The sequence below is a fragment of the Lipotes vexillifer genome, unplaced genomic scaffold, assembly GCF_000442215.2.
Source record: "Lipotes vexillifer unplaced genomic scaffold, Lipotes_vexillifer_v1.1 scaffold356, whole genome shotgun sequence".
Taxonomy (NCBI): Eukaryota; Metazoa; Chordata; class Mammalia; order Artiodactyla; family Lipotidae; genus Lipotes; species Lipotes vexillifer.
Genome location: NW_006797342.1, coordinates 4,879,294 through 4,897,399, shown reverse-complemented (window position 1 = coordinate 4,897,399; position 18,106 = coordinate 4,879,294). Strand labels below are relative to the sequence as shown.

At 42.6% G+C, this 18,106-nt stretch overlaps 1 protein-coding gene across 1 annotated transcript in view; it reads right to left on the bottom strand.

Annotated features, from left to right (window-relative positions):
• The window catches only part of SH3YL1 (SH3 and SYLF domain containing 1), a 48,524-nt gene that overhangs the window by 27,028 nt on the left and 3,390 nt on the right, over window positions 1-18,106 (bottom strand). The window contains exons 2-3 of the mRNA XM_007469257.1: window positions 5,607-5,717; window positions 2,530-2,643 (exon numbers count right to left, since the gene is read on the bottom strand). Of these exons, the coding sequence (XP_007469319.1) occupies window positions 2,530-2,643; window positions 5,607-5,717 (225 nt within the window). The remainder of the gene's footprint in view (window positions 1-2,529; window positions 2,644-5,606; window positions 5,718-18,106) is intronic.

Below are 18,106 nucleotides of genomic sequence, written 5' to 3'. Positions count from 1 at the left end.
TGCGGTATGCGGGCCTCTCACTGTTGTGGCCTCTCCCGTTGCGGAGCACAGGCTCCGGACGTGCAGGCTCAGCGGCCATGGCTCACGGGCCCAGCCACTCAGCGGCATGTGGGATCCTCCCAGACCGGGGCTCGAACCCGCGTCCCCTGCATCAGCAGGCGGACTCTCAACCACTGTGCCACCAGGGAAGCCCTGTAATTTTTTAAGTTAAAAAGGTTTGAAAGGTGTTAGTTATTCATTATGAGCCTCATAGACTCACAAGTCTATGTTTTCTAATCTTTCTCTACAAACATGCATAATACCAAACTATTGAATTCTCACCAATTAAATATACATAGCATTTGATAATTCCAACCATCAGTATTCCTAATGTTTTACAAAATAAGTGAGCTGGAATTCTAGTCTTTTGTTAGCATTTTATCATAGATATAAGAGAGCAAATGGATTCAAAAGAGTTTATTATAATCACTTCTAAGGGTAACATAATACTAAACCGTTTCTATTGTAAATCCTGGAGGGCAAAAACTGTTTTGACACCCTTTGTGCCTAGTAGAAGCACAAGAAATAGGTTATAAATTCAAGATTATTAAAATTCTAACAAGATACACATCCTTACATTTGGAAACTAAGTACACTAATTCCATTTGCCATGATATGGTACATTTCAGGATTATTGTGTGCCTATTTTTCCTGATCTAGACACAATTGTGCTAAACAAGTCTAGAAAAAAATAATAGGGGGGGGTGGGTGGGATAGTCTAGATGAAAGTACTTTCTGAAAATGCCCAGTAGCTAACACCTAAGCCTAATTTTTCTTGCTACCATGTATTCTAGACGACAGGCTAGTGCTTGAATATACCCAGAACTAATCTATCTGGGCTTAGAGGGGTTTTGATTACAGAAATTAATGTCTCATAATCTCAAAGTTATTTTCCATTTCCTATGTTAGGGACTGTCCCTGTTTAAAAACTGCCCACCTGGGCTTCCCTGGTGGCACAGTGGTTGGGAGTCGGCCTGCTAATTCAGGGGACACGGGTTCGAGCCCTGGTCTGGGAGGATCTCACGTGCCGCGGAGCAGCTAGTCCCATGAGCCACAACTACTGAGCCTGCGCATCTGGAGCCTGTGCTCTGCAACAAGAGAGGCCGCGAGAGTGAGAGGCCCGCGCACCGTGATGAAGAGTGGCCCCCGCTTGACACAACTAGAGAAAGCCCGCGCGCAGAAACGAAGACCCAACACAGCAAAAATAAATAAATTAATTAATAAACTACCCCCAACATCTGGAAAAAAAAACAACAACTATTAAAAGTGATTGATTTCTAAAAAAAGAAAAAACTGCCCACCTGGCCAGGGTCTGGGGATTTGCTGGGCCCCACTGGGCACATAGTATATTACCCTCTGCAGAGTGACCAGCAGCTACTTGGGAAGATGGGAGACAGAAACTTAGGTATCTAACCCAGTAGGAATGTCCAGCCGAGGTTCTGATAGGAGCCCCAGGTGTCGACGGCTCCTCCCCCTTTTCTGACAGTCACCGGTCCATGACCATTCGGACCTGCAGGGCTGGGGGCTCCTTGAAGATGCAGAGCCCATCTCACGGTGGACTCGATTTGAGTGTGCCTACTTGTCTGGTTGTACTGCTGGGAATCTGCCCATGAAAATTTGCGTAATGCTTCTTTTCTTGAGAAGAAGAGAATGCTGTCACTTTTTGTTTCGTAGCCAAGCCCAGAGCTATGAAATCTGAACCACAACCTCAGGGGCAAACTCTCATTTGCTGTGGGGACGCCTCACAGGGGACAACAAATCCCGCTGACTCAAGTTCCGGGGCCGTGCGCCCGCCAAATGCCGGATGTATCTCCTGTCAGTGGATGGCCCATGTTCTCCCTCAAAATAAAATTAAATTATCTACACTAAAAAGAGCTATTAACAGAAAAATGTGTTCAATTATATAACTGAACAGCAAATGTTAAATTCATATAAAAGCCTTTTAGTTGGTTATGACACATCTACACACATTTCAAATGTTATATATGGTTGGTTCTTGGGATTCAAGCAAACATATTTTGATGTCATGTCTGAAAAATCAAGTATTAGATTTCACCCCAGAAAGTAAAACCAAATTATACTGATCTTGATATGATTCTGTCCTGGGGATATTCTTTAAAATGTTTTAGTTTTTAAGATCCCGCACAGGAACAATGGGGAGAAAAGCTTCCATAAAACAAAAGAAAGCAACTGTAAGGTGAAGTGAGGAATAAGAATGCATATTTAACAACAGAAATACAGTGTCAATGTTTAGTATATGCTCCATGGAAGGACAACAAAGTGTGTAAAGACGGGGGGCCCCATCTTCTGATATTCTGAGTCTCACGGGTCGGCTGACCACAGAGAAAACGGAGGGAGCGGCCCAAGGAAGGTAGTCCAGGTGGCACCGGAAAACCTGTCTCTCTCCCTACAAAACCTGTTTACAGTGGAAACAGAACAAAAAAGGGACAAGGATTCTCCGCCCCTCCCAGTGAAGGGAGGCTAGCTTACTTCCATCTGGAAGGCGCGCCAGCACGATCCCACTGCCAGCTCTCGCGGTGACCAGAAACCCAGCTTTTATCGCAGACAAGACCACCAGGCCCTTGGCTTTGGCAATGACGTGTGCTGCAAAAGATGAAGACAGGTGAGCGCCCGGCAGGTGACAGCTCAGCAGGCCTGTGCATGCAGGTTTGTTTCCCGGGACCAGGGCCTCCCTATAGCCTCAGCGGCACAGGGAACTGCAAGGAAACCGCCCCAGGACAGAGAAGCCTGAAGCCTTTGGTGGCCCTAACCCGACAGGGCAGGCGCTCAGAATCCTGCAATGGACACAAGAAATGAGACACTGGGATAAGATTGTACTGATATCTAGTAGCAGGACAAATAATTGGGAGATCAATTAATTTACAACATAATTTATAATTTTAAAAGTTACAAAAGTATTTTCAAAGAAATTAAGACCTACATAGTATTAAGGAGAAACTTCAGAAGTGACTGGCATGCAGTGTGCAGCAGGACGTTTGAACTTAGAGCCACATTGTTGAGTTCAGCTTCTATTAATATGAAAATCTGGATTCAAAACCAGGAAAATTAAATGACTTTGCCACTTTAAAACGTTTTTTGACTTTATAAAGTGATCTGATCAGTATTCGAATAACACATAACTACCAGTGCACTGAAAATATAATTCAACTTACAAAATATTGGTTTATCCACATTTCACAGAAGTTCGTTACATAAAAGGAAGGTTATTAACATAGGTACCCACTAAACACAGTGCCTTACTAGTCTGTGCATTTATTTACACAATAGTACATCTTTCAAATAACAAAGGAAGCCTAAACATTGGAAATTATTCTTGGATCCCAATGCTACTTTTAAGGTAGCTTAATTTACCATCATTTTAGTCAAATATTCTGTCAAGGAAGTCAAATCAGACAGTGTACTCAAATACACAAAAAAGGCCTTGTAGGTGTCCCTAGGAAACACTAAATTTCTAATACACTTATGCACACCATTTCAAAATTTAAATTAATAACAGACTCTCAGAGACGGTTCAACCAAGAGCATGAGGAGGGTAACACATAGACCAACCATTCCTGGAACTCTTGGTACTTGAACAAAGTTTAGAAGTAAGGCTCTCTTCTCTCCGACGGTCATCAACTAAGTGCCTTAGTTCGTGTTCTAAAGGGTGTGACACACGGTACTGATGTTGACAGCTTCATTATACATCAGGTAGGTTTGCTTATACAACACTTGTTGGCAGAATAGCCTCACATGCCATTCTCAGTGCTTTTACAGTGAGTAGTGCCTCTATTCAGAAACATTAGGTATAACAGAAGTATATTTTTAAAATGAACATAGTTCAAATGTCAGGTATGTTTTTATATCTTATCCACCCAGATTCAGGGACATTAAAATACCAATAATCCCTAAATAATTGTCCAATTAGCTCTTCATTTGTATTGTAGATGCACTGATTGCAGATTTACTCTCTAAATTGAGTTTCACTTACGTCTCAGAGCCCCTCACACCAAAGGACTGTGAACTCACAACCTAAGAAAATCTAAAGGTCTGGGCATTTTGTTTTAAAATATTTTTTAGATTTTATCTCCTATCACGTAATACACCTCCCTAGCTTTAATGTATGCGTAATGGGCCCTCCCTACTCATCCCAAGGAGAGATGAGGCTTGGTCATCTGGCAGCTGTGGCCTCTCTGGCTTCCATCAGACACACAGCCCGCACCCCTGCGGGACTTCGCTCTTATTCAGGCTGCTGTGTAAACGGGTTTTCATTTTCTGAGCTACACCCAGTGAAAGGGAGTCGGGTGGCATTTGACTGGAAGCAGAATAAAGGCAAGGCAGAATTTTGCTGGACAAAATCCTCGAGAAATAATCCCCAAATGATAGCCAAAAGATTTTATGGTAGGAAATACAGCTTATCTGTAACTTGGGCTAGCCTGACATGTATGTAGATGCTGCTGTATATTGAGAAATGTCTTCTGTCTCCTGCTTCAGAATAGAGCTACAGAAAATTGAGTTTTTCTGGTTGAATTTTCTTCAAGTGTTACACAGTGTGCTTCTCTAGCTTGTACGTGCATGTGACTCACTGGAGATCCTGTGAAAAATGCAGATTCTGATTCATCAGGCCAAAGTGGAGCCTGAGGTCCTGCGTTTCTAACAAGCTCCCAGGTGATGCCCAGATGTGGCCACCTGCCTTCGAGGAGCAAGGCTCTATGAAGTGCTGTTTTCTTAGGATGGGAGGAGTGGCTGGGCCAAAATAACAACACTTAGTATTATTACTATAACAACAACAAATTAGAAATTTTTATAACCCTTAAAGGTCTGTTAAATAACTTCAGAAAATCTGGCTTAAGAAATTAAACTGGTTTCTCTAATGCAGGATGAGTTATGCACTAAGAGGGAGATCAGCCCGCAGCTGCCTGAGCTAGTCTGCATGTGAGTGTCTGCATCAGACAGGTATCCTCTGAAACACTTTTAGAAATAACTGGTAGTAGTAATGAACAGACAGTGGTTCCCAAAGGCTGACCTCTGGACCAGGTCTTGTGTGGTCAGCCTGACTACAGGTGAATCACATTAGAGACGTGATAAAATCTGCACTCCTGGCCACGCTGCTCCCAGGGTCTGATTCAGCAGGTTGGGGGGGAGTTTAGGAACTGCACTTTAATGACCCAGGGAATACAGATGTGTAGCTGTGCTGGGAATCATGGATTAGTCTTCTTAAACCACTATAAAGTATAACTATCTTACCTAGAAAGAAAAAACACAAAATTAAAATTTATTTATGAGATTAGCCGGTGAGTTTGCAAGATGAGTTTGCAAAAGTCCTCAGAAACTGAGGATAAGGACCTGTGAGTCTGAGGAACGTGCAGTGGAAACGGACACAGGGTACTTAGGGCCATGGGCCCCGCAGAGCGGAGGAGGAAGAGGGGGCTGCCCAGCGCACCAGCCAGGGCGATGGGCCCAGAGGAGAGAGGTGGTCTGAGGACCTGTGTGAGTCAAGGGTTGCGAAGGTAGTTTAAGAAACAGAGCAGATGTAGAAGTGAAAAGTATGTGTTTCATTTACCTACCAGGAATGATCTTATCAGGTCCACTTCCGGAAGTTATTTCTGTGAATTCCCTTAGAATTTTAGCAGCCTTCTTTGCTTCAGATTTCAAATTGGAAGGTATAGGGTTATTCACTGAAAGATTAAAAAAATGATTTTAATGAAGAGATCTACTAAATAGAAGTTAGAAATTTGTTGTAATTTCATTTTTTCATACACAATTAAGCATTATCAAATTGTATCCTACCAGACAAAGGAAATAAATTGAAAATCCTTATTTATTGATCATTTCATCTCTATTTTCCTAGTAAATTAAATTCACTGAGATTGGGAAACCCTAAACTCTCAAAATCTCAGAAATTATAAAATCATGGAATTCTAAAGGATCTTAAAATCTGGTCCAGTCTCCCAATTATGTATCCTTTCCCTGTAATTCTTAACTCACCATAATATTAACAAAAAAAAAATTAAAATGTTAAGAATGAACAAAAGATGTATTTTACTACTGTCTATAACAGATAATACAAAATTATATATTTGACTTTTGTTGAAAATGTTTGACCTGTCTGCACAGATTTTCCATATTAGTAAAATTCTAGTAGACTCGGGAATTGAGAGATTACTTCAATTAATGAACATTTGCATTTATATAGCATTCTATGTTTTCAGCATTGGTTGGGTATTTATAAGCTCAGAGGAAGGTTTATTCATCCTAGCAATGCTCACATAATCTTTCCAGCTCTGAAGTATGTGGGATGGATCATTCGTTTATCACAGGACAAGGAATCAGAAGAGTCAAAGAAATCAAGAGGCTTCAATATAAATCCTGCTGTTCCGACCATCAGATGAATTTTTCATTTCAAAGATTGTGTTTTCAGCCCTGAAAGTTCCATTGGTTGTTTTTCATTCTTTCCATTTCTATCCTCATTGTGTTTTTGTTGTTCTTTCAATCCTTGAGCATATTTTAAAAAGTGTTTTTATATCCTTGTCTGATGATTGCATCATCTCTGCCCTTTCTGGGTCTGTTTTTTGACTGACTTTTCTCCTAGTTATGGGTTATGTCTTACTGTTTCTGCCCATTGCTAGTGAAATTTGGTGGTTGCTAGAACTATGAACACCGCCATGTTGAGGATCTAGATCTTGTTGTCTTATTTAAACAGCGTTGCTGCATTTGTGCTGGCGCCAGGGAGTCACTTGCAGATCAGCTCAGTCTTTCCAAGGCTTGCTTTTATGTTTCGCTTGGAGTGTGTAGTCTTCGGTGCCAGGCCTGCAGTTACCAGTGACTCTGGGCTGTCTCCTGAACGTCCTCGGATGTGACACACTCTCTCCCCTCGGCTGGTTGGAGCTACTGCTCCCAACGCTGCATAAGCTCTGAGGACTGTTTGCCTCACAGCTTCCGGAGAGTCGTTCTTTGCCCTGTCCTGAAAGTGTCCCCTTCACACAATGCTTCCTGCTCAGCCAAGGATTCAGGGGTCCCTCTGCAGATTTCTGGAGCTCTTTCCATCTCTGATTCACTCTCCTCTGGGAATCTGCTCTGTAAACTCCAGTTGCTCAGCCTCTCCAAACTCAATTATTTGTCTCTCCCGTTCAGAAAGAACCCATGCCACGGTGGGCTTCCCTCCCTGTGCTGCAGCTTGGAAAGTGGTCCAGGCAGAAAAACGGGCCATTGTGGACTTCACCTCGATTTCCCCTCTCCTCTGGGATCCTAGACCCACTCGCCTGTCGTCCAACGTGAAAACAGATGCTCCATATGTTTTCTGGTTGTTTACGGCAAGTGGCAATTCCAGTACCAGTTTCTTTGCCATGAAGCTCTCAGTGTACTTTTGTTTTTTACGATGAGTAATATTGAATATCTTTCCATTTCTGTCAAATCTATTTTTATTTCTTGTCCATTTATGGAGGATATTTCTCTGTTCCTTATTGATTTGTATATTAAGGGAATTAAGCTTTTTTTCTAGAATATGAGTTACAAACATTGATTTCCTTTTTGCCATTTGTCTTTTCAACTTTATGATGGTTTTTCTACTTTTTAAAAAATGAAATCAAATTCATATTCTCTTTTAAGTCTAACAAGTGTCTAACTACTAAACAAAGTAGTTCCCAAATTCATACGGAAAAATAAGAAAGAAAAGCTAGAAGAAAATGTGTGAAAGAAGAGGAATGAAGGGGATAAGCTCCGGTTTAACATATTATAAAGCCTCAATAATTTACCTCCTAGTGATGTAAATACAGACAGAAAAATCAATTTGACAAAACAGAAAATTCAGGCCTTCCCTGGTGGCGCTGTGGTTAAGAATCCGCCTGCCAATGCAGGAGAAACAGGTTCGAGCCCTGGTCTGGGAAGATCCCACATGCCGCAGAGCAACTAAGCCCATGCACCACAACTACTGAGCCTGCACTCTAGAGCCTGCAAGCCACAACTACTGAGCCTGCATGCCACAACTACTGAAGCCCGTGTGCCTAGAGCCCGTGCTCCCAATGAGAAGCCACCACAATAAGAAGCCTGCGCACCGCAACAAAGAGTAGCCCTGACTTGCCGCAACTAGAGAGAGCCTGTGCGCAGCCACGAAGACCCAATGCAGCCAAAAAAATTTTAAAAATAAGTAAAATAAAATAAATTTATATATATATATATATATATAAATCCATTAAAACAATTCAGAAATTGGCCCAAATATATAAATTAATTTAATATATGATAAATATTGCACCTCAAATCATTGTGGAAAAGCTGTTGTACACAATAAATTAGTGGTCCTTTGGGGGAGAAAAGTCATCCACAGTTTCACATTACATAACAATAAACTCCAAATGCACTGATGATTTAAAATACCAAAAGTCAGGGCTTCCCTGGTGGCGCAGTGGTTGAGAGTCTGCCTGCCGATGCAGGGGACAAAGGCTCGTGCCCTGGTCTGGGAAGGTCTCACATGCCGCGGAGCGGCTGGGCCCGTGAGCCATGGCCGCTGAGTCTGCGCGTCCAGAGCCTGTGCTCCGCAACTGGAGAGGCCACAACAGTGAGAGGCCCGCGTACCTCAAAAAAAAGAAAACAAACAAACAAACAAACAAAAAACAAAAGTCAAACCATAAAAGAGCCAGAAATTATGGGAGAATTACTTTTCCAATTCATAGTGCAAAAGGCCCAACTATGAGGAAAAATTGTTTTTTTCTTTTTTTGCCCGCACCGTGTGGCATGTCGGATACTAGCTCCCTGACCAGGGATTGAACCCGCACCCCCAGAACTGGAAGCATAGAGTCTTAACCACTGGACCGCCAGGGAAGTCCCTGAAAATTTTTCTATATTTTTAAAACCACCAGAAATTATGGCATAAGTGCATTGTAAAAATAAAGGAAAAATATAGATACACAAATATTGAAGAAAAAAGGCATCCCTACTACTAATAATCACCAATACTACTGTCTGCATTTTAGCGTGTGCTTCAGTTGGTTCCTATTTCTAAACAAGTAGATTATTTCCATTTTTAGTTTTTAGTGATACCACTGTTCGATGGTAATTATCTTGAGAGAATCTTAGGAGTTGGAATTAATGACTGAAAAAAATCAAAAATGTCTAGCTTTTTATTCCATTATCAAATCACCTTCTAAAATTACTATCCAACCTTAGAACCACTGGGTATTACCATAAAAAATTCGTACTGTTACTGGGGAAGCTGGTTGAGGCAAAGTGTGCACATCAGAAAGGATGACAAATTTTTATTTGAATTTAATCTGAATACTAGCGAATTTTTTTGTTTGTTTACATTTTGTTTTGCATATTTTCTGTTCATGTTCTTTGCTTATTTTTCTGGTGCCATACTCCTTTTGTCTATAATTTTAATCATGTCGCAAGTTTGTATCTCAGCTTCTTGTTTTTATACTTTTATGTATAGTTTTTCAGTATTTGTTGTTATTTATATGGCAATATCTCTCTGAACTTTCTACCATTATCATCTTTCTATTATTGTGACTAAAGGCCTTTAAGAAAAAAATTATACAAGTATTATTCTAAATTTTCTTCTTTCAGAGCCTTTATTTTACATTAAATATTTGACCCTCCTCAAACCTGCATTGGTATAGGATATGAAGTGAGAACCTAACATTTAAAAAATATACAACACAATTTATTGAACAATCCACGGCACTTAATTAAAAATGCTACCTTCATGACAAAAGCAAGAAAGGAATATTCATATATATACACACACTCATATATTTAAAAATATATGACAGAGATGACATGGTAGATTAATAAATTATTCTGGGACTTTAGGTCATTCAAAGGAAAACAAAATAAAATTAGATTACAATATCACATCATACACACAAAAAAAATTCAATGTAATTGAATGCCTAAATATTAAAAGCAAAACTTAGTACTTTTAGAATAAAAAGAATACGGAATATCTTTATGATTTGAGGATGGAGGAATGCTACAAACAAGGCACAACAATAACGGGAAACTACAGATACATTCAATTACATTAAAGTTTAAAAAGTTGTATCAACATACATTTAAAAAATAAAAATATAAGCCACAGATTGGAAGATATTTGTCATAAACATAAGTGACAGAGATTTAGAATCCAGAATATATAAAGATCTTTTATTTTTTAATACAGAAAATTTAAATTTATTTACGTTTATTATGATTGATATGATTTATAGTTAATTGATTTATTATAATTACAAAGCAATTTGAATTTTTCAATTTGTATTTCTATCATATCTTTAGTATCTTCTACTTTTTCGTTTGTTATCTAAAATTTAGGATTCTTCAAGTTGAATTCTTAAATCCTTCTTTAGTTCTGGACATTTTGCTTCTTCCATTTCTATTTTTTTTTTTTTTAATTTGTATTGGAGTATAGTTGATTTACAATGTTGTGTTAGTTTCTGGTGTACAGCAAAATGAATCAGTTATACATATACATATATCTACTCTTTTTTAGAGTCTTTTCCCATATAGGCCATTACAGAGTATTGAGTAGAGTTCCCTGTACTATACAGTAGGTGCTTATTAGTTATCTGTCTTATATATAGTAGTGTGTATATATCAATCCCAATCTCCCAGTTTATCCCTCCCCCACAACCCCTGGTAACCATAAGTTTGTTTTCTACATCTGTAACTTTTTCTGTTTTATAGATAAGTTCATTTGTACCCTTTTCTTAGATTCAACATATAAGTGATATCATATATTTGTCTTTCTTTGTCTGACTCACTTCACTCAGTATGACAGTCTCTAAGTCCACCCATGTTGCTGCAAATGGCATGATTTCATTATTTTTTATGGCTGAGTAATATTCCATTGCATATATGTACCACACCCAGAATATATAAAGATCTTTTAATATCAATAAAAATATGAAATCACTATAGAAAATGGGGCAAAGTGTTCAATTAGTTAATCCATAGAAGAGGAAACCTCCATGGCCAATAAATATATGAAAAGTTGATCAAACTCCCTAGAAGCCAGGGACATGCAAAGCTAGACCATAATGCATTACAATGCATATAATGCAATGTTTCTTGTCCTTTAGGTTGATGGAAATTATAAAAGTCTGCCAATGAGCATGTGTAGGTTGTGCAGGGGCACATAGGGAAGCCTCTGTCCCATTGGTGGGGACGTGAGTAAGTGCAGCTGCTGTGGGAGCTGTTCTGAGGACAGCTGGAGATGACCCACCAACTCTACTCCCGAAGGTGCTCAGAGGCACTGGCTGCCCGGCTGAATGGTGGCCCCCAAATTCACGTCTACCTGGACCCTGTGAAAGAGACCTTATTTGGAAACAGGGTCTTTGCAGACGTAATTAAGTTAATAATTCTCGACTACCCAGGCGGCCCCTAAGTCCTTAAGGAGACAGAAAGGGGAAGATGCAGAGAGGAGGGGAAGGCAACATGGCCACAGAGGCAGAGGCTGGACCGTGCGGCCACAAGCCCAGGAGCACTGGAGCCCCAGGAGTTGGGAGAGAGAAGGCAGGACTCTTGGAGGGGTGCGTCCCTCCAAGCGCGGCCCACGGGCAGCCTCCACGCGGGAGAGGGCGTGTCTGTTGTAAGCTGACCTGTCTGTGGTGACTTGTGGCAGCAGCCCAGCCACCGAGGCAGGGCTTTTAACAGCACAAAGAAATAAATACATTCAAACAGGAGACCAACGTCCCTCAAGAGGAGGACGGATATATCTAGTTTGGTGTAGTATGAAAACTGTATCCTATACAGAACTTCAGATAAACTATATCCACCGTATCAACACGGCAAAACGTGAGTAATACTGACAGCAAAAACAAGCTGCATAAAGACATATAAGGTATCACACATTTACGTAAACATTTACATAAATGTTATACAAATATTTAGATATAAAAATAAAGTAAAGGGATATTTGATTTGGGGGTGGGGTGGCCCTGGGGAAGGCTTACATAGGAAGCTTACTGGAAACGGGTACATTTTCCCTTAGGCGGTGCATAGTAAGTCACGGATGTAAAAATTGTTATTCTCAATAGTCCTTTGTATGTCTGAAATATTATAGAACAAAGATTGCTCAGCATAAATTGAATCCTGTACTATTAAATATTTAATATATTAGTGGAAACGTATGACTCCAGCTGTAAAAAAAAATGTATATTATGAATAATTACTCCACAAGTTGTCTTTTGTTTAAAATCTGACCTCTCACAGCCAACAACATGTCTTGCGTGAAGAGGTGTAGAAAAGTGAAAAATGTACCTTTATGTTTTGCACAAACAAGAGAGCACACACAGCCTCCCCTCCCCCACACATGTGCGAGCGTGTGCGCACACACACACACGCACACACATAATTCAAAGGACAGGGATTTGGTGAGTGGCTATATACTAAATATTCAGTTGCTATTATATGCATTTGTATGCCATTGACAATTCTGAAATTTGCATTTTTAGGAACTAACAAAGTTGCTCTTCATCTTCTCGATCACGTATTTGTTTAAAATCACACTGTCCCATTTTGACGATGGTACTGAGATACTGAAAGGCTGCTACTCTTGGTTCTCTACTTTCACTTGCGATGGTGAATATGAAACACAAAGGTGAACACAGAAAAATTCTCAGAAGCACATAATTTTTAAATAGGGAAGGAATCTTAAAACACCCATTTAAAATTATGTCAATTTACTAGTGGTCTTTAAACTTTTCCTATTATCAATGCTTTGGTTATACAGTCTGGATTTAGAAGGTCTTAGAAAAAATACAACCTAGCAAAATTCCAAGTGAACATATTTATGTAGATATTTCGGCCTTTAAAGTATATTTTATGGAAGTGGCTGTTAGTCATGACTTGACTAATGTCAGTAGCAGGCTAATGGCACACAATTGTTTTTGGTATTCCACAGTGATCGAGAAAAAGTGTGCATGGTAGGGGGCATTTCCAAGTTTCTGATATGGTATTGACACAATTGACAGCTTCCGAAAACCACAACTGGTGTGAACAGCCTTGATGGGAGCCCGCCTCTTCTCCGCTGGATCGCTACAAAGGAGGTACCGAGCTGGCCATCAGCAAGGCAACCGCAGTGCGACTAGAAAACCGACTAAGGTGCACTGTGCATTCGTAATGCACGTGCTTTGATATCTGGCGTAGGACTAGATGAGGCCTTTGTTTCCTTAATTTCTGTTGGGATCTAAGATGATGTAACCTTACTCTTTATGGAATGAACAAGTCGCATGCAGGGCGTCTGCTGTGTTAGCTAGTTTCCCACACACTCGTGTGTTTCCCGCGTCAGCACAGCGCTGGCCCCGGGAGCGGCTGCCAAGAGACAGTAATGGATGTCGCTTCTACGCCCAAATGGTGGGAAGGAGCATTTTCTGCACCCTCCCTTTGCTATCACTGGCTGCCTGAAGGGGTCTCCAGGGTACAGCCACAGTGGGAGGGATGGAGACCCCTGGATCAGAACACGGGGGAAGCTGCCCACCACAACTCTTCTCACGCTAAGAAATCGAGATTTGGGGGCTTGCTGCTGCAGCTGACATAATCCTACTTACTATGCTTAAAAATTATTTCTCATCTCTCCATGGTATTTGCTGCAGAAGAAAGATGGAGGAGTATCTGTAATTTTTATTTTCTAACTTAGGACTAGACTTGTTTTATATACATTCTAATCACTTAATTAGTTTGGGGAGGTAGAATACTGGGTAAAAACACATAAACTATAACATACCATATGTTAGTATCTTTCTCTTTGATTACATAGCATTCCTAACAGACTACTTGCAGGTCCTTCTAAAAGAGCAAAGCAGTAGTTTTGCCTTTGTATTAAATGTTAAAATGGATAAAAAGATAGATCTTTGCTGTACCAAGTGCTCCTATTAGCACGTGCCTGAAAACTTGATGTTATAGGCCCCTTCCTGCACCTTCCTCATTGCGCCCGAGTCATGCCTCTGGCCATAACCCCCCTGTCCACCTGGAATAGGTGTAGCAGGCAGAGTCCAACGGCAGGTGGGATGCATACAGCGGGTCAAAGAGGGGATGTTCACTGTGGGAGTTATTCACTCTGTGGGAGTTATTCACTCTGTGTGGCGCCCTCGGCTGAGGGCCAGTCCTCGGGTCGGGGGGAAACGTGACGAGATGCAGCCCTCCTTGGAGAAGCTGTCGCTCAGTCCGAGGACGGCGGACAGCTGCGCTCCACCAGGCTGGGCTCCCTGTGGGGGCGGCAGGGGCAGGAGTCCTCAGAGCAGTGGGGCCTCTGGTTTCTGAGTGCGGGGGGGCTATGGAGAGGACTCCGAGAGGGCTTTCCCGGGCCTCTGGCCAAACGGGCTCGCCAGACGGCCTCTCACCGCTCCCCAAGGGAGCTCGGCGTCAGCGCCTTACAAGGAGCCCCACCTCCGCTCCCAGAGCACGTACGAAAGGGGCGTCGGGAGCTCAGAGGCCCGGAGGACTCGGGCACACCCAGCCACGCACCGTTCTCCCATGGGGACGGCTGGTTGAAAAAAATGAATCAAAAGAATATTTTGTGTGAGAACACACTTTCAAAGATGAAACAGGTAAAATCCCATCCTAGATCAGCATTGATAGCTGAACATTTGTGATCTATCGTGATGAGGGGCGCTAAATAGTGAACTCAAGGTGAAAACGTTCTCCCATAAAGAGAATCCCATTCTACCCATCAGTAGACTTGGATTACAAAAAAAGTTCTCAATTATTTTTGTTTTTAATTTTTTTTTTTCTGCGGTACGCGGGCCTCTCACTGTTGTGGCCTCTCCCGTTACGGAGCACAGGCTCCGGACGCTCAGGCTCAGCGGCCATGGCTCACGGGCCCAGCCGCTCCGCGGCATGTGGGATCCTCCCGGACCGGGGCACGAACCCGTGTGCCCTGCATCGGCAGGCAGACTCTCAACCACTGCGCCACCAGGGAAGCCCCTCAATTATTATTATAATTCAGTTTTTATCAGTAAAAATTTGTGGAAGATTGTTTTCTCTCTTGTTGCGTAGGTGTCAATACATAGCCTCAGTTTTCCTCTTGGCCCCCAAAGCCTGATATACGGGCTGTCTGGCCCTAGAAGAAAGAGAAAATGCCAACCTCTGACCTCTTAAAATTCCGCTCATTCTTCAAAATCAACCTTAAACACCGCTTCTGCGTGAAACCATGAGTAACTTAAATCTTAGACCACACCTGAGATTTGGCAAGATCCCCCCACCCCGGGGCCATCCCTTCCTGGGGCAGCTGAGCAGAGCTTTACCACCTGGGCCGCACAAAACAACGGATGACCCAAGGAGCAAGGAAGACACCTGCCCCATGTCTTGTGGGAGAGGTCCCAGAGGACCCAGCAGTGCCAAGGTTGCTAACACTGCCTTCGTCTGTCTTGCCAACTGAAAATTGTCACTTGCCATCTGACTCTACAAAGATTAGGTCACTGCAGTCACTGACCCTTAACACACCCTGAAAGGAGCTCAGGGTGGAGTTCAGGAATGAGGCCCTCTGTGCTCTGGAAAGAACTGGCAGAACAGGCCTTCAGATACTTAGATCTTTTCAGGAGAAGATTTTAAGAGCACAGTTTCTCGCATTTTCTCATATCTAGAAAAGCGCTAAAATCACTGATAGAGGCATCTGCTTGTGACTGGCAGCGAACTTCTGCCAAAATGTGTGCTTGATTACACGTACCCCCTTCACCGAAATCACGTGTACACTGGCCTCCCCACCCCGTCTCTTCAGAGCAGTTCCTCAGCACTATCTGAGAGGCTGTCTCCCGGGCTATAGTCCTCATTTATGCCCCAAATAAAACTTAACTCACAACTCTCACATTGTGCGTTTATGTCCTGTCGACAGCCTCCAAGAGGGAGCGAAGCATTGGAGGCCAGCCCTTTCAGGGTCCTCTCAGCTTCCCCAAGGCTCCACCTTTCCTATTCACACTCACACCTCAGGTCCTGTGACTTTAAGCACAATTTATATCTGATGATCCTCCAAGCTTGATCTATTCTTTAACCTTTCCCTAAATGCCAGACTCACCGTATCAATTACTGATTGGACCTTGAAATCAAGTATCCAAGTAAGCATCTCAAATTAATCACATTTAGACTTAACAGTGATGCCCTAACCTCCTCTCCAGCCTGCTCCCCGAGTTTCCTCTCCAGGTAGGCTTCATCCATCAGGGAGTTCACGATCAAAACCTGAGCCAACTGTCCATATCGCTCTCCATCGCTGTCCATCTCCATCTCATATCGCTGTCCATATCACTCTCATTCCCAGTGCCAATCCACCAGCACACGCTACTGGAGTACAGACCTTCAACTCGCTCAGAATCTGATTACATCTCACCCGCTCCCCTGCCGCCAGTCTGGCCCAAGGAATATCTGTTCTTGTGGTGTCTGTTCAGCAGCCTCCTCTGTGGTTTCTCTGTTTCCAGTCTTGAACACCTATGGTCATTTCTCCAAAGAAATGCTCTAAGTAATATCTCATTGATGACACGCCTCAAAGTTTTTCCAGCATATTTAGTCTACACCATGGCTTTTATCTACCCTGTCTGTCTGTCTATCTGTCTATCTAATCTAATCGTTCTAACCTAATCTCCCTCTCTAGAATGTAAGTGCCATGAGGTTAAGCACGTTGACTATTTTATTAACTGTAATATCTCCAACACACACCATAATAACATATAGTAAGTGCCCAATAAATATTTGTTAAATGAATGAAGCATTTGTTGCTTTTAGGAATTAAAGATCAAAACCCTGTGAGGACCAGGAAAGGCTCATTTACATAGAAAACCCAGCGGGTTTAGAAGAACGTGTGCTGAGTAAGCGCAAAGGTTCCCTGACTCTCAGACTCTGTAACATTTCCTAGATCTTGAGAGAGAGGAGGGTGAGAGGGAAGCGTGGCACAAGTTGATGGCATAGTACCTTAAAATAGCCCTTTCTAGGCTGTCACAGGAAAGGGAGGACAAAACCAAACCAAACCAAACCCCAAACTAAGGAGACCTGAGTGTCAGGAGACCAACAAGCACACTGGTCTAAAGAGCCTCAAGCAGCCCCACTGCCAAGTGGTGCCCACCCCACTAAGACCCCTTCAGCCCAGAAGGCATGGGAGAGCCAGCTCTCTGCTTGCAGGAAGCTCTACTGTTGTTCCATCAGAGCTGGGATGTCAGGACCTTGGGAGTGCAGCAGGGGCCGGCTTCAGAAGTAAGGATAACCGAAGACCCAGAAGCAAATCTGAGCGGGCGGAGGCGGCACACACCTGACACCTCTTCTTAACACGCACTCTGGGGCATGACTGAACACAAGGACTCAACAGAATGTTTACATTTCCGGCACTCGAGCTTGTGATTTGAGACGCTTACCCACACAGCTGTCCACCACCCAGCTGCAATCCTTACAGGCCAGAAGCAGTGCTTTTTAGAAAGTTTTGTGCCCCTGCAGAGCCCTCTTCATGTATCCAGGTGCTCAGTACATCACATTGACTTGAATTAATAAACTTCAGTGGAAACAGGTTCCTTTTCCTACTGAGCATCTATGCCTCTGGTTTTGGAACCAGCACAGTGTGTCTGTTTCCACTGATGCCGCACCTGAAGGGGACCCATTTGCAGAATTAGACCAAGTGTCCTCCTTGTGCTACAGCAGAGCTTTGTAACCAAGGCTGATCCACGTCAGCATCTGACCAAGGCCTTGTGTGGGAGCTGCCGGAACTGCCTCTTTCACAGGCACTTCTGTTTGGACTTGCTGCAAGGTTTTGTCACCACTGGGGAGAGCCTGAGAGCAAAGCCATGCAGAGGAGCGCTTGACTAGAGTTGGAGAGAGAACCTGGGATCTGCCGGCACTGCTTGAGCCCAGGGCTGGGCCACAGCTGGTGCCACAAGCAGCTCTGGACTCTTCAGTCACATGGACCAGTAAAATCCTTTTCTGCTAAAGCCAATTTGGATCAGATTTTCTGGCACGTGCAACTAAATCTTAGTAAATGGTACATAAACCTTACCCCCAAAAGACTTTCTACTTTGAACTCCATCAACCAAGCAGAATTAAACCAGCTAAATAAGCAAATTCCACAGTTGAGAGTTGCTATTGCAAACATCCTGTGTAG